At 40.8% G+C, this 21,258-nt stretch overlaps 1 protein-coding gene across 2 annotated transcripts in view; it reads right to left on the bottom strand.

Annotated features, from left to right (window-relative positions):
* PLCE1 (phospholipase C, epsilon 1) overlaps positions 1–21,258 on the bottom strand; it is a 349,465-nt gene that overhangs the window by 51,353 nt on the left and 276,854 nt on the right. The window contains exons 9-18 of one of the 2 annotated variants that reach the window (XM_006831159.1): positions 19,773–19,890; positions 18,688–18,844; positions 14,170–14,292; positions 13,946–14,082; positions 11,554–11,792; positions 10,558–10,619; positions 10,310–10,475; positions 8,216–8,323; positions 5,574–5,690; positions 4,566–4,724 (exon numbers count right to left, since the gene is read on the bottom strand). In XM_006831159.1, the coding sequence (XP_006831222.1) occupies positions 4,566–4,724; positions 5,574–5,690; positions 8,216–8,323; positions 10,310–10,475; positions 10,558–10,619; positions 11,554–11,792; positions 13,946–14,082; positions 14,170–14,292; positions 18,688–18,844; positions 19,773–19,890 (1,386 nt within the window). The remainder of the gene's footprint in view (positions 1–4,565; positions 4,725–5,573; positions 5,691–8,215; positions 8,324–10,309; positions 10,476–10,557; positions 10,620–11,553; positions 11,793–13,945; positions 14,083–14,169; positions 14,293–18,687; positions 18,845–19,772; positions 19,891–21,258) is intronic. The other variant, XM_006831160.1, reaches the window with a different exon arrangement.

Below are 21,258 nucleotides of genomic sequence, written 5' to 3'. Positions count from 1 at the left end.
AACAGGTGTGGGGAGGTGAATGGTACTACACTCATGAATATATAGGATACACTGATAGGCATGCAAGCTGAACAGGTGTGGGGAGGTGAATGGTATTACACTCATGAATATATAGGTTTGACAGAGGGTAGTTTTACATATGCTGCAAATATATCCATGAATATAGAGCTCATGAGTCATAATGAAACACCTTGAGGGAATGAGCCGATGGGCCTAGGAGCTATGAATCACAGTCTCAGGGACCAACAAGGTCAATTGGCACAATAGAGTCCTAGAAAGAAAATGTTCTACATCCACTTTGGTTAAGTAGTAACTGGGGTCTTAAAAGCTTAAAAGCCATATGGTAGTTGTTATGTGCCGTGGAGTCAGTTCCAACCCATAGTGACCCTGTAACAGGGTTTCCGCGGCTGTAAATCTTTACGGGAGCAGAAAGCCTCATCTTTCTCCCGCAGAACAGCTGGTAGTTTTGAACTGCTGATCTTGCAGTTCGCAGCCCGATTCATAACCACTATGCTACCAGAGCTCCTTAAAAAGCCATATGAGCTGCATATATTAGTCTCTTCCCATTTAGAACAAACAACAGTGAAGAAAATCAAAGGCATGTGGAAACAATTAGTTCAGAGGGCTAATGGGCCATGTGAACCTCAGCTTCCACGACCCTGAGACCAGAACTAGAGGGGCCTGGCTACAATTACCAATTGCTATGGATGGGGTCACAATTGAGGGTCCTGGGAGAAAAATGTGAAACAAAACTCAACCTCATAAAAAGAGTAGGTTCAATGGTCAGACAGAGGCTGGTTGAACCCTGAGACAATAGCCCTTAGTCACCTTTCAGATCTGGAGCTGAACTCATTCCCATAGCTCAACTTTCAAACAAAAGACAGGCCTATTAGGTGAACAATAACACCAGGCAGGTACTCCTTACTACCATCAACCATTGGAGAGCACAAGGGCAGCATTTGCTCAGGGACAAAGTTCAGAAGTTAGGAAGAGATGGGAAAGAAGGACAAAGGGAAGAGGAACACAGGGAGGAGGTGGAATTAGTGATGTCACATTGATGGGATTGCAATCACTGGCATGAACCAAAATGTGTAGGGATTTTTGAATGGAAAAGAGATTTGCTCTGTAAGTTTTCACCCAAGTCACAATTTAAAAAAAAGAAAAAAGATGATAAAAAGCAATTTTGGGTTGCATTAATTGAGGCATAAAGTTAAAATGAAAGGAGGCTATGTTTTCATTGTCCTTGTGTTTTCAGAGCATATCTGGAACACTGAGCTTTAGTTTTGGAGATCACATTTTAAGACTGACAAATTCAAGAATATCCAAAATATTCTTAATGAAAAGTGCCGAGTCTTAGTAGCCATATCCTATGCAAGTGTAACTGACAAAATAAGAATATTTAACTTGGAGACAAGAAAAGCTGGTGGGAGACACATGATAGCTGTCTAGATAAGAAATTAGTTCATGCAGCTACAGTGGAATGAAGTAGACCCAATGAGTACAGCGAAAAGAAGAAAGATTTAGGCTTAACATAAAGAAGACTTCTTTAACGAGAAGAACTATTCAGTAGTGGGCTAGAGTCCCTATTAAGTAATACCAAATCGCCCCCTCTCCCCCAAAGCAACCAACAAACCCACTGCCATTGAGTCGATTTGGACTCACAGTGATTCTATAGGACACTGGTCTCTAGAGTTTCCAAGGCTATAAATCTTTACGGGAGTAGACAGCCTCATCTTTTTCCCATGGAGTGGATGGAGAGTTTGAACTTCAGACCTTGCAATTAGCAGCCCAACATGTAACCCATTATACCATCAGGGCTCCCTAGGTAACCATCAGTCACTGAAAATAACTGCTAGGAATGGGAAAGACAACAGCTACAAGAACCTTCAAATACATCTAGAATGTCTTTACAGCCATTGGGACATGTGGCTAGTATTGTACAGGGCAACTGTATCTGCTGGGAAATGGTGAGAGGAATGAGGGTAAATCACTAATAGAGGAGAGTAGTAGATGCTGAATAGAAGCAACAATATGGAGGAAGAGCTGAAACAAAGCAGGTTTTCTCTGTAACATCAAGGCCAGTAGGTGACCTAACCACTTACCTCAAGGTGACTGACTCATGGCAACCCCATGCACTCCACTGGGCTTTCAATGGCTGAGTTTTCACGAGTAGATTGCCAGGTCTCAGTGGATTAGAACCTCCAACCCTACAGTTAGCAGTGGAGTGCACTAGCCACTCACATCACCCAGGGACTCTACACAACCCAAATTCAACCTGGACTGTGGGCCATTTAGAATCACACTGGAACTTACTGGAGCAGTAGATGATAGAATTTTCCAGGGATCCCTCAAATAGGGATGGCAAGAAACACTGGAAATAGAGACCGAGAAGCAGGACAATAAAACGTCTACAGAGTGGTCGGTAATTGTGACAGAGGGTCCCACAGTTCAAGGTGGGGGAGAGCTCAATGTCAGAAAGGACCTTGTTGTTGTTAAATGTCCTGGGGTCAGTTCTGACCCATAGTGACCCTATATAAGGTTTCTGTGGAGCGGCCAGTAAGTTTGAATCACTGACCTTGCAGTGCAAAGCGACCTTGTGATCCAGTGCTTATCATACAGTACCATACCAGGACTCCGAAGAGTCATTGTTGTTGTTGTTGTTAAGTGCTGTCAAGTTGGTTCGGACCCATAGTGACCCTGTATAGGGTTTCTGAGGAGCAGCTGGTGAGCTTGAACCACCGACCTTGCAGTGCAAACCGACTTTGCAGTCCAGCACATTAACCCACAGCGCTAATCCCATTTTATAGCTGAAGAAATTAAGGACCAGCCAGATTCACTGGCCCTAGAAGTTGAAAAATAACACCAGGAAGGTACGCACTCCTTAAAACAATCAACCATATGAGATCAAGAAGGCAGCATTTGCCTAGGGAGAAAGTTCAGAAGGCAGGAAGGGATAGAAAAAAAGACAAATGGAAACAGTGAACACAAGAAGGAAGTGGGGAAGAGTGCACCAGGGATGGGAAGATTGCAGTCCATGTCAGAAAACAAAATGCGTGGGAATTGTTGAATAGAAAACCAACTTGCTCTGTAAATTTTCACCCAAATCACAATAAAAAGTTATAAAAAATAAAAGAAAAAGATTCTTTGGCTAGTGGTCATGGCGCATGAAAGAGTCAGTGGCAACAACCTATTGTCTTAGCTCCCTACCGAATGCTCTTTCTCCAACATCATGTGGCATACCAGTAAACCCAGGCCCTGCCCCTGATTTCCACAAATTATAGCTTCTAGGAGATTTGACAACTACTAAAATTTGACTACTTGATTGATCAAAGTGAACATTTACCTTGGCATTTTAAATAAATGACTTAAGGACAAAGGTTTCAAATTTGTGGGCACATAGAATCGTTTTGCCAAGTTCTATACTCTCTGGAAATACTAAAGCAGGATTGCAGACTTGAAGGTGGTGGCACAAAGAGAAATGAAAAGCTAGTGTAGCACTACAGGATACACACTGGACTGCTAAATGAAAGGTCAGCAGTTCAAACACACCAGTCATTCCTCGGAAACCTTTTACCGGATAACTGTGAGTCTGGACTAACTTGAAGGCATTGAACGACCAACAGTGGCATAGTTTTAGCTCTGAGCTGGTCCCTGCACTTTGAGCTGTGTTGTTCTACCCTTGCACGGTGTTGAGGGATCCTTACTCTTGGTTGCTCCCGTTTCCAAAAGTGACTTTGAAGGCTATCAGTGTCCTTTCTCCTGAACAGATTATTTTAGAAGCTGCCATTCTGTAGGCCAGTGGTTCAGTCAGGCACATGGATTCAGCAGTCATGGACCTGAAACTATCTATGGACACTGGCGCTGAGGGCTCCTACACTGAGACGTCTGTGGTGCTGAAATTCTTGGGTGAAGTGTGAGGTGAGTGTGATGAGTGACACATTATCCATTTCAACAGTGGGACCACAGGGCTGCTGCTCCTGGGGTTCTCTTCCAGGTCTCAGAGGGCACAGCCCCATGTCCAAATGTGTTTCCTACAGGGGCTTCTCCTTGTTGCTGTTGTGTGACTTCAAAGCAATTCTCATCTCTTAGCAATCCCATGTGACCAGAGTTCAATTGTCCCATAAGACTGTGTCTTTACAGGAGCAGACTGATCAATCTTTGCCCCATGGAGTTGCAAGATGGGTTTGAACCACCAACCTTTTAGTTAGCACCACCGGGGTTCCTTGAAGCTCTCCCTAAAAGGAACTATAGCAAACACTGCCGGACTGACAGATCCAAAGCCCAGATCCAGAGCCCAGAGCCACACATTATCCTGATCAGAATAAATGAAATCACAGAGGTCCAGTCTCCATGGGAAATCAATTCCACAAAACAAAATTTTAGAGGAGGGGGATAAAAGTATTTATTGGTCTCTGAAAGGGAAAGCCAAAAATCAAATATATTATTTAAGAAAACGAAAGCTTGATAAACTGATTATCCAGCAGGTCATCTGAAAGGTAAGTATGAAATTTCTTTCTTGGGTTTAAGCATGCAACATACTCATAACCTCTTTAAAAAGAGAATACCTTTTGCTTTAAAATATCCACGGGTGTCTGGTGGGCTTTTAGCTTCTTGTTTTTGAGAAGCACTTTCCTCCTTAGTTGTTCAGGTGAGGGAAGCATTGGCTCATCTGAGAAATCACTCTCAAATAAGAATTTAGCCACCAGCTTTTCTCCAAACACAGTCTACAAAGAATACAAAAAGAGCGCATTATTCCAAATGAGAACAAAAGACAGACAGTAAGAGAGGCTGATTAATTTTGCTGACATTTGTATCTGGGGACATTTTCCTCTCTCAGTGTCCCTCCTGCCCTCCCACTGAGGGTTAAGTCTCTACAAATGCCTCTACCACCAGAGGAATGGAAAAGAAGAATGGAACATTAGACCCTAATGCTCTGCATTATAGTTTCCTAGTATAAGAAAAGGCTGACAGTTAACATAGCATCTGGCCACCCTAAGTTCCTTGACAACTTAGATCTCTGTATGCAGACATCTGTAGGTTTAATTTACTATCCCTGAGATTATTTCAGGTTCTCATTTCCCTGATATCCCTGATTTATGCCAGAGGTGTTAGACTCTTTTTGGGGAGTTGGTCTAATCTACCTCCTAAGGTGTTCTGGTAGCGTAGTGGTTACGAGTCGGGATGCCAACCGCAAAGTCAGCAGTTCGAAACTACCAGCGGTTTTGTAGGAAAAAGATGAGGTGTTCTATTCCCGTAAAGATTTACAGCCTTGGAAACCCTGTACAAGATTACTGTGAGTCGGAAACAACTCCATGGTACTTAACAACAACAAGGTGTTCTGAACATAGGTCTGAGGATCACCTGCCTACATTACTCCAGCTGAGGTGAGGGACCCCTCAGAATAAGCCTGAGCTCCCAGGGCTTCCCAGTCCTCAAGTCTGAGGGATCCAGAACTATGTGCTTCATGGCCAAGGCCCATCTGTGGTGTGGTCTATGGTGGCCCCATGTAAAACTCAACAACAGTGTCAAGACAAGAGCCAAGATGCCATCCTGCCTCCTAACCGAGAACTCACCTTGAAAATTTCTGCCATTTTTCGTTGCTGAGGCAATGAACAATGGTTCTCAATCGATATGATGATTGGCAAGTCAGAGCTGATAAAGGCGCTGCGATCGATGGCTTCAACCACTTCCTATGAGAACCAAAACAGCTCATTAGGGTTCAGACATCCAGCCAGGGTGGTCAGAAGGCAAGGTTGTAAGCAGATCTAACCAGAGGTGGCTTTTATTTTTTAAATGTATAAAAGCACTGAGCTGTATGAACAAATCAAGCCAAAGAGTAAGGCTAGATGAGGAGAATAATTGCACAACTCAACTAATAAGCTTCCAAAACATGAACCAATAATCCAGTAAGACCAATATCCTGGGAGCTAGTGGAACCAATTCTCATTAGTCTATAATATCAGATATTTAGTCTCATCTTTATATGCTGCTGGAGTCTGGGTGTGGTACTGTAGGATAAGCACTGAACTGCAAGGTTGGTTTGAACTGCCAGGTCGGCGATTCACACTGACCAGCCAGCCACTCTAGGAAACCCAACACAGGGTCACTATGAGTAGGAACTGACTCGACACTTAACAACAACATCAACAATGATATGATGCTGGCCTTTGTCAGCAAGGTACTTGACCTTCAATTCTTTTTTTTAAAAAAAATTGAGTATTTTTAATTGCTGTAAAAATATATGTAACACAACTTTGACCAATGCAGTGTTTCTTACCTGTACAATTTAATGAAAGCAATTACACTGGTAATGCTGTAAACCCATCATCAATCTCTATTACCAGATTTTCCATTACCATGAACAGAAACTCACTGCTTCCTAAACAGTGACCCTCCTTTTCCTTCCACCCCTGATAACCACTAATAAACTTGGGTCTCTATACATTTGCCTTTTCTGGATATTTCATATAGCGAGAAAATGAGTTTTCTTTTTGTAACTGACTTCATTCAGCATGATGTTTTCAAGATCATTTATGCTGTAGCATGTATCAAGATTCCATTTCTGTTTATGGTTGAGTAATATTCCATCACATGTATACACGGCATTTTGTTGTTTCATTCATTTCTTGGTTGATTGATTGATTGATTCATTCGTTGATTCATTCATTTCTCGGTTGATTGATTCATTCATTCATTCATTGATTCATTCATTTCTTGGTTGATTGATTGATTCATTCATTTCTCGGTTGATTCATTCATTCGTTGATTCATTCATTTCTAGACCTTTAGGTTGTTCCCACCTTTGGGTTCATGTGACTAGTGCTGAGATGAATATTGGTAGGTAAGTGTGTGTTTGTGTTGCTGCCTTTTAAAATACATATGTTACTTTATTATAGAAGGCAGTCTTCAACAACTTTTCTGAATATAATTCACTATTGTAAAGGTCATATTGTTAGAGAAAATAAAATTATTAAGATGGAGTAAGAGTTCAGACTGTCTTGTATTAAACATGTCATAACAACACAGAAGATGCTGCCGTAGTAACCTGACCTTCATGTTTCAGATGACAATAAAATGTATAAACTCTTTTTTTATGAGAACATACATATACATTGTTTCCCTTCTAGTACACTGAAAAAGACCAAAACTAACTAATTAAAAAGGTAAGAAGAAAGCAATTTCCTTTTTTTCTCCCTTCCTTCTTGTCATTTCCTCTTTTTAACTGCCTTCCCTGTCACAGAAGTTTGTATATGTCTACACTACCCAGTGAATAATTCTCCCTTCCCTCCCATCCTTGGCAACCATCATAGAAAGTTTACTATAGAATGAGAACCTTTTCTTGACTTTTTACAGTTGTGGTCTCATATGATATCTGTCCGTTTGTGACCAACTAATTTCTCTCAGCATAATACCCTCCAGTTTTTTCATGCTGTGAGATGTTTTGCAGATTCACTGTTATTCTTCAATGATGCGTAATATTCCTTTGTGTATATGTTCCAAAGTTTGTTCAATCTTTCCTCTGCTGATGGCATCTAGGCTGCCTCCATCTTTGTGCTATTGTGAATAATGCTGCAATGAATATTTGTTGTTGTTGTTAAGTGTGTATATTTCTAATCCTTTTATGACTCTTAGTTTTTGAGGATATATACCAAGTAGAGAGATTGCTGGGACATACGGTATTTATATTTCCAACCTTCTGAGAATGTGTCATACCATTTTCCACAGTGGTTGCACACTTTACAGTCCCACCAGCAGTGTTGTTGTTGTTAAGTGCCGTCGAGTCGATTCTGACCCACAGCGACCCTGTCTTTGGTCAAGTAAAAATCGAATGAAAGTTCTAGAACTACTCACATTAAAATAAACATGTACACATCACACATAATACAGGATAACAATTTTGGGAAGTTTCCAGACCCAGGATAAGAAACTTTGACCTAAGGTATAATTTGGTAGTAGTGGTGGTAGTGATGTGCCGTGCAGTCGGTTCCAACTCATAGTGATCCTGTACAGGGTTTCCGAGGTTGTAAATCTTTATGGGAGCAGAAAGCCTCATCTTTCTCCCACAGAACAGCTAGTAGTTTTGAACTGCTGACCTTGAGGTTCGCAGCCCAATTCGTCACCACTACACTACAAGAGCTCCTTAGAGACACTATCAAATGATGAATGGTGATAATGTTTCTTTGTGATTTGATTTAAAGAAAGTTATGATCATTACCTTGAAGGGGATCTTGGTTGTCAGTGTGTGTCCATGATAAATGATTGGCATCCCATCATCTCCATCCCAGCAGTCCAACTCCACGCTCCTACAGCCTTGTAGGAGAACCTGTGTGATCAATGGATGAGTCCACCCAGATGAGTACCTGGAGATTCAGCCCCAGACGAAACCCAGGACATTCTCATGCTTATCATTCAGTGTTCACATGCAGAATGAAAGCAAAATAACACGAGATTTAAAAGAGATATTGTACTTGGCCAAAGGCCAGCATTAATATGAGGTAGGGAAGGGAGAAAACAGATTAAAGTGGAAAGAGTATTTATCAAAGCTGAATATTGTTGGAAGGTAGCATTGGATAGCAAAAACATATGAACATTTTCCTGGCAACTTTGGCTCCTCAGGGTACCCATACATGGCATATCCTGAAATAAGAAGCCAGATAGCAGTGCTGTATGTGGGCAGATGTCAGAGGAAACAAAGGTGTTAATGTCACACCCCAAAGGATATGAGGCCACTGATTCCTTAATGACCTGACCAAATATTTATATTATAAAATCTCCTCCATTTAGATTCAAACTGTGTTTTTTATCTGCTAGAACTTTTGCTATGGACATGCAGCATCTAAGAAGAGTGCAAAGAGTCATCAAGGATTTCTGCCTCGTGTCTAACCTCAGAACAGTATCTAGAGCAGAGATGGCAAACAATCCATAACTCCCCTTTTCATACCCATGGCAGACATCAGTAATCAATCACAGAACACTTGTTCCCTATGTTTTGCTATGTTATCTCATAACCTCTTCAGTAAAGCATTCCAAGAATCACTACCAATATCAGAGGAGACAATACTTATTTGTTATATTGGTCTAGAGCTGGAAGCAGAGTTCCTGACAATTGCTTGGGCTGCAGCTCTGTAACGTTTGCCTGGAGCATCTTATTCCTTCATGACTCTAACTGTAGACTAATTGAAAAGACTGCTACATAAAGGAAGGGTAACCCAAACCAAGAGGCAGATAGGTCTGTGAATGAATGGGCTGAATCAATGACTTAAGACTCCTCATGACTATTTTTGTGTGACAGAAATCCAATACAAGAGTTACTACAACAAAAGTCAGCTAGTGAAATGCCTCTTATTTTAATATTTTTGTTTGAGACACTTGTTAGATTCTTCATGTTGCACAGCACAGTCTGTGGCCTACAGTCCCTGTGGCCTAGAATGCAAGCAATACAGATTAGGAAGTTGCAGACAATAGACACAGTGAGCCACAGTGAGATCATGAAAAGGTGGCTGTTATAAATCAAAAGGATGCACTTTTGCTAGACCCAAGAGCCTACTGAGTTTTAAAGACTATTTATTCCCAGGAATCTCCCATGTGTACAGACAGTTGCTACAATCTAAGAAGATTTTTTTCTACGTTGCTTACCATAGGAATAGGTTGGTTGTTTTAACAGATTGCAAGGCAAAACAAACAATATCTTTGGGAATAACTCCATAAAAAGTTACATCTTTTGCATTTTCTACTTTGCTTTCCTACTACAATGTATTGATTTATTTAGTAATTATAGAACGATTACATACTTTCCTGTGGGAAAATCTAATTTTAGTAGAGACGAGTCAGAAGAGGATCTAAAGGCTGTGATTCTAAAACAAATACATGTATATGTGTGTGTGCCTAATATAAAGGTTAAGTATAGATGGGGAGGGTGGAACAAAAAAAAGAAAACAGCTGTATGCACAGGCACTTTTCCCACACATGATGTTTCCTCACATTTAAATAACAGTTCACTTCTGCAAGTTCTTCAAAGGATTCTGGGGTCCTGTTTTTGTAGCCATGGAGGTTATGAAAATAATGGTGGTGGTTGGTGGTTGCGTGCTGTGGAGTCAGTTCTGACTCATAGCGACCTTGTGCAGGGTTTGTGAGGCTGTAAATCTTTATGGGAGCAGAAAGCCTCCTCTTTCTCCCACGGAATGGCTGGTAGTTTTGAACTGCTGACCTTGAGGTTAGCAGCCTGACTTGTAACCACTATGCTACTAGGGCTCCTTAAGAAAATAATAAGGCTTAATACAAAGAACATTCCAAGTGGAATTCTCAATACCTGACTGTAGAGTTCTACTGAGGATTCTCCTTTGAGCTGATGGCCTGTGAGGTAGGTATTGTGTGAAGATTCAATGTAGTAGTAGGAGAGGGGTAGCTGCAAGTCTTTACTGTTCTCCTGTGACTCATCATTTTTTGAGGCAAAATTATCTTTATCCATCAGGAACCTAGATAAAATATATTTTCTTAAGACTATATGGGAAAAAGGTAGACTCTTAAATGACAAGCAAAAGATATTTCAAAAATTACCTTGAAAATCCTTCAAATGACATTAGGCCCTGATGGCACATACTAACACTTGGCTCGAACTTCTGCAAAAGATTTTTTAAAAAAGTTATTTGGGTAAAGGAAACTAAGGGGGAGGGGGGCGAAAAAAAATCACCACATCATATTTTAAATGGTTCTGTTTTAATCAGGAAACATCTAAAGTAAATATTTGAACTAATATAGCCATGTAGTGGTAAAATGTAGTGTAAACACATTTATTATATGTGAGTTTATTATGCTCATTATATTTATTTAAGAGAGAGAAAAAAAGAGGTGCAGAGAAAAGATTGAGGCTGATTTATATGACAACTGTATCAGTTTACTCAGCAGAAAATGGGGCTAATAACAGCAACAACTTCAGCGATGGGTGGAAGGTGAAATGAGATGATTCATGTAGCGCCCTTAGAGCGTGCCTGTACCAAATCATAGTCTAATGATACTCCTTAAGAAGATGACAACCTCACATTTCCAGCATCCTTAGTGATCACGTCCAACTGCTCCTCCTCTCACTCCCAAATCAGTTGGCCTATGAAGCTGAAAACCTTAACTTGATTTTGTTGCTTGGGCTGCAATAATAGGAAGGAAACCTCATCACAGTTGCTGAGTCTGAGAAGCCCTAGGAGCTAGAGTCTTTTATACGTTAAATTGTTGTTGCTGTTAAGTGCTGTTGAGGACTCGTAGTGACCCTGTATTAGATTATTGAGTAGTGGCTGGTGAGCTTGAACCACTGACTTTGCTGTTCAAATCAACTTTGCAATCTAGCACATTAACCCACAGCGACACACCGGGACTCCCTATGTTCATTCAGAGCACTGATATACCTGGTATTCAAGCAAATAACACCTGTATTTCTACCCAGGCTTGAAGGCTCTGGGGCAGGAGTTTGGACAATGTAAATGTTCAGCAGAAAACCATTGAATAATAAATAAAAGACATTATCTATACACACACACACACACACACACAATGTGTACAAACCTGAATGATGCTGAGGATCTCATCGTAAGTGTAATGTTCTCCTTGACAATTCACTAGGAAGTCATTGAGCTGGAGTATGCCAATTCCAAACATACCCAGGGAGGTGCTCTCCACCCCGGTGCCGTTCGTCACAATACTTGCAGCTGCAATGGCATCAGATATCTGCCTCTGGTTGTCTGACAGCTGCTGTTTACTCTGAATGAACAACCCCAGATCTGAGACATTCCTGGTCAACAAATCTGAAACAGAATCAGATAGAACATAGACAGGACAGCCAGCATCATCCAAAGTCTGGTGTTGTGGAATTAACTGCAGAAACTCTACTAATCTGACTAAACCAGCCATCAAACTCAGTACTTTACATGGTTGAAGGAGCAGTAGATCAATGAATGAATAAAAGAAACAGGCTTCATATGAGATGGAAACAGTGCCTTGCAGCTAAACAACAAACACACCTAGAAAGTGAAAAATAACTCTCTTGAGAAATGTACTCCTCAGAATAATCAACCATATAAGAGCAAAAGGACAGCATTTAGTCAAAAACAAAGCCCAGAAGGCAGGACAAGAATGAATGGATACTAGGAACCCAGGGAGGGAGTGGGAAAAGTGCTGTCACATTGAGGCAATTTTAACTAATGGTAAAGAACAAATGTGTATAAATTGTTGAATGGAAAACTAATTTGCTTTAAAAACTTTCACCTAACCCACACAAAAACCAAAAATGAAAACAAATTAGAGAACTAAATATAGCTTCAGTTGGGAACTAAAGATTTAATCAAGGCTGAATGGGAACTTTGGCTTGTGAGAATAACTCCTTCTATATTTTGTACATATATGTAATAAAGACTGAAGAAATACTCATAAAAATGACTGTTTTTCTGTATTTTCTGATGAATTCATAGTTACACACATTTTATAACTGAGGTTTGTTGTTAACTGCTGTCAAATTGTTCTGACTCATAGTGATCCTGTATAGGGCTTCTGAGGAGTGGCTGGTGGGTTTGAACCACTGACCTTGTGGTTAGCAGTTCAGTGCTTATCTTACAGCACCATACTAGGGCTCCAACTGAGGATTGGTGTTGTTATTATGTGCTGTGGAGTCGGTTCCAACTCATGGTGACCCTGTAGAGGGTTTCTGAGGCTGTAAAACTTTATGTGAGCAGAAAGCCTCATCTTTCTCCCATGGAACAGCTGGTAGTTTCGAACTGCTGATCGTGAGATTACCAGACCGATTCATAACCACTACGCTACCAGAGCTCCTTAGTAATGGTTAATATTCTTAGTTTAAGAACAACTTAAACTGTTAAATACTTAAGAAGCAGCTGCATGAAAAAGGGTAAGTTTTGTTTTTACAGTTTTTAGCAAGAAGAGAAAAGTGATAGGCATAAAGCTGTATGGGTGGTAAAAACAAAACAAAAACATGAGTGTTAATGGATGGTGAGGGAGAGAAAAGAACTAGAAATTCTGGTTTGTTGTTGCTGTTGTTAAGTGCCAATGATTTGGTTCCCACTCATAGTGACCCCGTAGAGGGTTTTCAAAGAGCAGCTGGTGGGTTTGAACTGCCGACCTTGTGGTTTGCAGTCCAGTGCTGATCCTACAGCGCCACCCCAAAAGTCTAGAAATTCAGGTTTACACACTAGGAGAAAATGTCCTGGATTTTCATGTGGAGTGTTCTGCAGAGGTCATTAAAGAATCTCCTTGTCAAAAGGCAATCAGTTATCTTCTGGGCGTGAGCACCAATTTCACCAGCCTGGGAGTGAGCACCCATCTACTTGTAGGGAGGAATCAGACCATGGTGGGTCTCAACCAGGACATACCACCCACCTAGTGGACATGCGGGAATGGACTGAGAAAGACTTTGGGCTGTCATAAGGACTGAAGGGATGACTGGCTCAATATCCTGGAATAACTGGACAGGCCCATCCAATGAGGAATTTCTTTGCCCAAAATGTCAATAGCACTCTCCATCCCCCCATGACACCAGGTGACATCCTAAAATAATTTTCTAAGTGTTTCATCATGCTCCAGGTCACAGCCCTCCCGATGTGGGCAGCCTGTAGATGAGTGTGATTGGAGCACTGAACATTTTTAGTTGATTCCCTTGTGAATTGGATTTATGGCAGCTGGCATGCAAGAAGTTTCAGTCATTGAAGTGGTTGTTGTTAGTTGTCAGAGTCAAAGCCAATTCATGGCGACCCCATGTGTAGAGAAAACTCACAGGGTTTTCAAGGCTTTCAGAAGCAGGTCTTACGAGGCCTGTCTTATGAGAAATGTCTGGATGGGTCCAATCTGTCAACCTTTCATGGTAGTTAAGTGCTAACTGTTTGTACCACCCAGCAACTCCTTTGAGCTTCATAGTTGGATAGGAAGGCCTTCAAAACATTAAACAAACCTAGGTCAGGCTGAATCCCACTGGTGTTTTCGTCAATTGTCAGGTTGGTGTAGAGCGGGACTGACTCAGAGCCCATTCGATGGCAGGGCACCGCATAGACATCAAAGACATCCTTCAGGTCCTTCCGGCTCCTTACACTGAACAAGAAAAAGGAAAACCAGTTGTATTTAGTATTGCTATAACAACGTGGTGCTGAGAAAGATTGAGGAGAAAACATATCGTACCTGAATGATTTAAACAGTTCAACAAATTCAACAAAACTCATGTTACTGTCCGAAACCATGAAGTTCTGGAAGCCCTGCATTCCTCCTTTGACCCGTCCATGCCAGCTGCTGCTGCTCCAAGCACTAAAACAAAGACATGGACGTAATGGACAAAGCCTTAGGCAGATTTTATCATTCTGTCCCAACAGGCGTTCTTTGATTTGCAATACAAGCAAAAAGATGGATTACAAGTTATTTAAAGTTGAGGTTATTTTCCAGGATCTCTTTTTCTCATTTCTATCAAAATTAAATTACAATTGTGCCAGAGGAAATAAAACAGGTTATATATTGATGTTACCACTTCATTTTTGCAGCCTGTTTAATAAGGGCACAGTGCTGAGATGAATATTCTTCCACTAATGTTTAACGTTCGAAGGGTTTCCTTTAGAGACTTTCTGTCTATAATAAGAATGGAGTCCTGGGTGGTGCTGTAGGATAAGCACTGGACTGCTAACTGCACAGTTGGAGGTTCAAACTTACCAGTTGCTTCTTGGAAACTCTACACAGTTGTTATGAGTTGGAACTGACTGTACAACAGTTAGAATAGCTTTTTGAAATCACAAGTCAACAGGGAAATGTCCCCTGTAAGTTCAGCATTTTTTCTGAAGGAGAGTCATTAAAAAGAAAAAAACAACCAAAAACCCAAATGACATAATCTATAGAAAGCGATGCCTGTTCTTTTTTATATTCAAAATTATAGAAACACCTTTGAGAAGAAAGTCTTCAAGGTATCAATCTTTTCTTTTTCCTGTCTTAAGCATTTCTTAAATGCAAACAAGGAAGGACTTTTAATATTAATGGAAAATGTGAGTCAGGAAACTATTAAGAGTGGAAAGAAGCCAACTTTGCCTAGAATATATCTTGTATCTGCCAAGTCACTCAGTATAAAAACATAAGTCAACTCAGGCAAAATGCCCACCTTGCTGTTTCATAGCATTTCTTATGTTCTACTCGGGTTTATTGACAGAATGTTGTTGTCATTGTTAGTAGGAGAAAAATTTCGACGATGGTTGCTAATCAAATCAGTGTTTTTTGCCCTTTAATTTTCTGGGAAATGTTTCAAGTATACAAGAGAATACAGCGAATATTGTAACGAATATCCAGTTTACCCTCAATTCTGTTAACAGTGTTTGTTAATTCACAGAAAATTATTTGTTGTTGACGTTTGGAGGTCACTTCCATTGATGGAAGAGCATCACAATAGATAGGTGTATAGTCCTTTGTAGGCATACGTTGCTGGTCCCCAGTGTGGTATGGGAAGTAAAGGGTAGACGTCAGGAAGAGGAAAAAGGTCAGATAAAGTTGTTTTATCATTTGTGTTTCTACCAATTGACTCTGAGTTGATTCTTATTCATCCGTGAACCTATAGGGGAGAGTAGAACTGCCCTATAGGGTCTTCAAGGAGACTGCCACATCTCTAAATTTAACTTGTAATTAAACTGAAATATTTATAAGAATGCTGGTGGGCTTGAACCACAGACCTTTTGGTTAATAACCAAAAGCCCTTAACCAGAGAGTTACCAGGGCTTCTTCATTTGCATTTAAACAGATAAATTCCCGTCTTCCTTCCAGTTCCAGGTTTAGCTACCACGTGGGGGCCCCCCATTTCCCTCTAACTCTAGGGAACTCTACTTGTCCATTCTTTCTCTTCCTAGATTTAGGAGTCAGCCTTGCTTTCTCCTTCAACAGCATTCGGGCTGAGTTTTCCTCTCCTGCCTAGTCTTTTCTTTTTGGTTTAGAAAACTTTAGCAGACGCTGGTCTGCGTCCTTCTATGGTTTGGACCTGTTATCTTGCAACTAGCAGGTTAGTTTCTCTACTTCTGCCTTAAAAGATTTTCCTTCTTTACTGGAACCTTCTTTTCCTGCTTATGAGTGATTGAATCAAAGGGAAGGACCACATAATCCAGCTGATCTATTTTATTAATCCAGCATACTGCATAGGCTGAACATATTATGTAAAGAAAAAGATCTGATTTGGGGGTTAACTTTTAATTTTGATATAGACCTAAAGAAAAGTTGCAAAAGTGGTACAAAGAATGCTTATATACAACTTATTCAGTTTCACTGATTATAGAAATCTGAATGTATAAAGTCTAAATTATAAGTTTACTACATTGTGAAAGACGATTTGTTTTAGGGTGGCTCATCAATAGCAAGCTGCTTTGAGAGAGAGAGACTTTCGTTTGTGTGAAATCAACATTTACAAAGCCAGTGTCCATACGCACACAGCACCATTTCCAGGATCCTCCTCCTACTCCTTTGTTAGCTACAGGAGAGCACCTGCTTCAGCTTGATTCTGGGGCCTCTGCATTTAATTCTAGTGTGGGGTAGACGGAGATGAAAGGAGTTCTGGTATCACAACTACTAAGTGCTCGGATGCTAACAGAAAGCTAAGTGGCTTGAACCCACCAACGGCTCTGTGGAAGAAAAACCTGAGTGAGCTGCTCCCAAAAAGATCACAGCCAAAAAAATCCTATGACGCAGTTCCTCTCTGTCACATAGAGCTGCTCTGCGTTGGAATCAATCAACAGCACTCAGCAACAATGACAGAAGGTGATGAAGTGACATTCTGGCTCCCTTTGCAAGACTTTCATTTTAATATTAATTCTGAGAGGGTAGATATTGTTTCAAGTCTGGAATTTGCATGACCTTTATAAAATAATTTGTTATTATAGCCAATTTTAGAATCATATCCAACTTGTTGCAACCATCTTATTAATTTCTTCAGAGGTGCACAATATCTTAATTATGAAAAACATGATCACACATATTCCACACAATAGCAAACTGTATCAAGTAGCTCACACTCAAACTCATAATTCACTCGTCCTTCAGAGCACTGATGTCCAATCAGACTTTCTGTAATGATGTGAATGGTCACGTAGCTGCTCAGAGTGAGAATGGGCTCTGTGATGATTGATTATGGAGCCCTTAACATGGGACTAGTGTGGCTGAGGAAGTGGATTTTCAAATTTTTTTTTTTATTGTAAAAATATATATAGTCAATGTTTGCCAATTCAACATTTTCTAGGTGTACAATGTGCATCAATCACATGCAGTCATTTATCCTTAATTGATGCCAAATTTTACATTTCAGCTTTAATTAATTTAATTGAAATAGCCACATGCAACTAGCAATGACTACACAGTGTAGATTTCGAGACTCACACCCTGAGTTTTGTTGCTGCTCCTGTACTCTGATGGACTGGGCTGTCAAATAATTAGGAAAATGATATGTACTGGTACAGCCATAATAAGAGAAGTTAGTAAAATAAAAACCAAACATACCGCCACGGAGTCAATTCTGACTCTTAGCAACCCCATGTTATTATGCACTGTCAGTTGGTTCTGACTCATAGCGACCCTATAGGACACAGTAAACCTGCTCTATAGAGTTCCTGAGACTGAACAGCTTTACAGGAACACATAGCCTCATCTTTCTCCTACAGAACGGCTGTTGGGTTTGAACTACTGACCTTGTGACCAGTGCCTAACCCACTGCACCATCATGGTTCCTTGTATGAGAAGGCTGCTGCTGTGTGCTATCAAGTCAGTTCCAACTCACAGCAACCCTATAGAGGGTTTCGAAGAGTGGCCAGTGGGCTTGAACTGCTGATCTTGGGGTTAGCAATCCAGTACTTATCTTACAGTACCATACTTATAAAAGTAGGGGCTTTTAAAATCTTTTTATTTCAGTTTAATTATAAGTTAAATTTAGAGACAAGTCTTCCCAAAAGCCAGGGGTGGGGAACATCTGGCCAGTGGGCTGTATTGTTGTTAAGTGCCATTGAGTTGGTTTTAACTCATAGAGACCCTGTATAGGGTTACCAAGGAGCAGCTGGTGGGTTTGAAATGTCTATCTTGTGGTTTGCAGTCCAGTGCTGATCCTACACAGCACAACACCAGGAGTCCATGGGCTCTTGAAATCACTTGGTCTGACCCTACCAAGGCAACCTCAGTTCTAGCCATCACGTTGTTGTTGTTGTTAAGTGCTGTTGAGTCAGTTTCAACTCATAGCAACCCTGTATAGGGTTTCTGAGGACCATCTGGTAAGCTTGAAACACCAATCTTGTGGTTCGAACCGACATTGCAGTCCAGCGCATTAACCCACTTGTTGTTGTTAAGTGCTGCCGAGTCGATTCCAACCCATAGCAACCCTTTATAGGGTTTCTGAGGAGAAGCTGGTGAGCTTGAACTGCCGACCTTGCAGTTCGAATGGCTTTACAGTCTGGCACTTTAACCCACAGTGCCACACCAGGACTCTATTAACCCACTAGGAGCGACTTACTTAAATGTTTGACCAAATATAGCAGGCTAACTTTTAAGTTGATAATTTGTATTAACCACAAGTAATGTTATAAATTTATAAATAATGTACAAATTTCGCAGAAAAAAGTTTCCTCATCCTCGCCTTAAACCTTGACCACCTGCCCTTGCATGTGATGTGAGTTCCTCTATTTTATCATGTGAAGGCCCCACCTGGATGGGCTCTTGTTTGAAGAAGACAGCACAGGGGAGGACACTGGTCTGATGGGAGATGATGTCCCGGCAGTCAAGTTAGGAGTCCCAGCCGTGGTCAAAGAGTGGGCTCTTCTGGAAGGGAGAGGATGAGGAAGGCTGGTGATGGAATTTGCCTCTGTGAGGATGAATGACAGAAGATGAAAATTTCCTTCAGAAATCAGATAAAAACCCAAAATGCCTTTAAATAACAGAGCAAATCAACCTATACAGCCAATTTTTATACAAGAGACCTCGAGATATTTTCATGAATAGACTAATCTGGCAGGCTCCCAACCTGGCTACACATTAGAATCCTCTGGGTAGCTTAGAAAATATATAGTTGTCTAGGTGTCAGCCTAGATTCTGATTCAGTTGGTCTAGGGTGTGGCATGGGCCTCCAGATAGTTTATTTACTTATTTTAATTGTAGTGAAAATATACACAATTTCAACAATTTCTACGTGTACAATTCAGTGAAATTAATTACATTATTCAAGTGTGCTACCATTCTTGCTATCCTTCTTCAAATAATTCCACCATGATTATGTTAAACTCACTGTTTGATCAAACATAGATAATTTTTAAAACGAGCTCAATGCTCATAACAGATGTAACTTGTAGTTTACTAATAAAGTTTTTTTTTTTTTTTTTGGTTCAAAGAAGACTTCAGGGAATAGTTTTGGTTTATGCTTTAAAGTGCAAAGATGATCTCTGTCTACCTATCCATCCATCCATCCATCCATCTACAAGCTCTAATACCCAGTCAGGGCTGAGAATCACTGGTTTAATTCATTAGATTGTTTCTTTTATATATAATATTCCTTTTCAGTCATAACAAGTTAGATAATGCGAATTTTCTTCCAAGTACATTATGCTTGCAAAAAAAACCCTTCAGGGTTTTATTATCTAATTGAAAACAAAGGCAAGTATATTTAACAAGATAAAATAATTTTGTTACAAGACTCTAAATTTAAATCGCGATTTAAAACCAAATGGGTATTTTCCCTCCATAAAATTAAAAGCAAAACCAAAAACATGGTCCTAGATGTGAAAATGCTACTTTACCAGACTCTTCTTGTTCATTAACATCTTGAGGATCAGAGCCACTTCGGCTTCGACACTCTTTGCAAGATTTGGCCTTTCGGGTCACCATCTCATCATCAGCTGCCTCTCCACTCTCACCCTGAAGACAGAAAACTCACTTTTCATTCTGTTCCATCACTGCCATAGTTGAGGCAGGTCTCAACGTCTTGACCTACTTATCTTCAACGCTGCTCCTCTAAGCCTGCCCCCATCCCAATGGTGAAACCAGTAAAGGCCTACATTTAAGTCTGACAAAGTATTCTCAGGATACATTATCTCCTTTGCTCTCTCAACTGTGATCCTCCTGGGAGGGAGGGTGGCAGAGTAGGGGAGGAATACAACCTCTAGAATCTTGGTATATATAGAGAATTATGAAGTAGGTAAAGTTCAACTCTAGAGTGAACAACCTCCCATATGTGAAGTGTAGGAATATTTCTAGATAAGCATGAAGCAAAACCACATTGCTTTATCTGGGCTACTGTTATAATGTATTTTAAATAGTTTTCTACGTTTTGGTCCACTGTTGTTGTTAAGTGCCATCAAGTCAGTTCCGACCCATAGTGACCCTGTATGGGGTTTCTGAGGAGCAGCTGGTGAGCTGGAACTGCTGACCTTGCAGTTCAAATGGCTTTGCCGTCTGGTGCATTAACCCACAGCGCCACCAGGACTCCACTAGCACCTTCATAATCTGATCCCAATGACCCTTGTTAGCCTTCCTTGCCCATAACAGAGCCACTTCTCCAACCACCCAGAACCACACTTGCTTCCCTGAATAAGTCAAGTCTTTCATGAATCCACTCTATCTCCTCTATCAGGAGGCTGTCCCCAGTCCGGTTGTTGTTAAGTGCTGTCAAGTCAGTTTTGACTCATGGCCATCCTGTATGGGTTTCTGGGGAGTGGCTGGTGGGTTTGAACCACTGACCTTGTTGTTAGCAGTCCAGTACTGATCTTAAAGCACCTGGTAAACTCTTATACATCCTTCAAGAGCTATCAGTCTACTTCCCTGTGAAGTCTTCCCCGCCTGCCTCTTCCTTTTTTCCTTCTTTCTGCTCCCAGAGCGCTATGCTGACAGATTTCTCAATGACTCTGTCACTTACATCTCACTGCATTTGTTTCCATATCTGCACTGCTTGATGAGCCTCCATGTTTTCCCCTGAGTTGATTCACTTCCTAGCACTGGGCCTAGCACCCAGGAAGTACTTGATAAGCTCTGGTATTTTGTTTGTTTGAGATCCCTCCATGTCCCTAACCCAAATGACTTAAAGTGACTTAAGTAGACACAGACCATACAACCCCCAAACCCACTGCTGTTGAGTTTATTCTGACTCACAGAGATCCTGTAGGACAGAGGAGAACTTCCCCATAGAGTATGGTAGTGGTAGTGTGCTGTGGAGTCAGTTCTGACTCATAGTGATCCTGTATATGGTTTCTGAGGCTGTAAATCTTTATAGAAACAGACTGCCATAGC

The sequence above is a fragment of the Chrysochloris asiatica genome, unplaced genomic scaffold (genome assembly GCF_000296735.1).
Source record: "Chrysochloris asiatica unplaced genomic scaffold, ChrAsi1.0 scaffold00003, whole genome shotgun sequence".
NCBI lineage: Eukaryota > Metazoa > Chordata > Mammalia > Afrosoricida > Chrysochloridae > Chrysochloris > Chrysochloris asiatica.
This window is presented reverse-complemented; position numbering and strand designations above follow the sequence as displayed.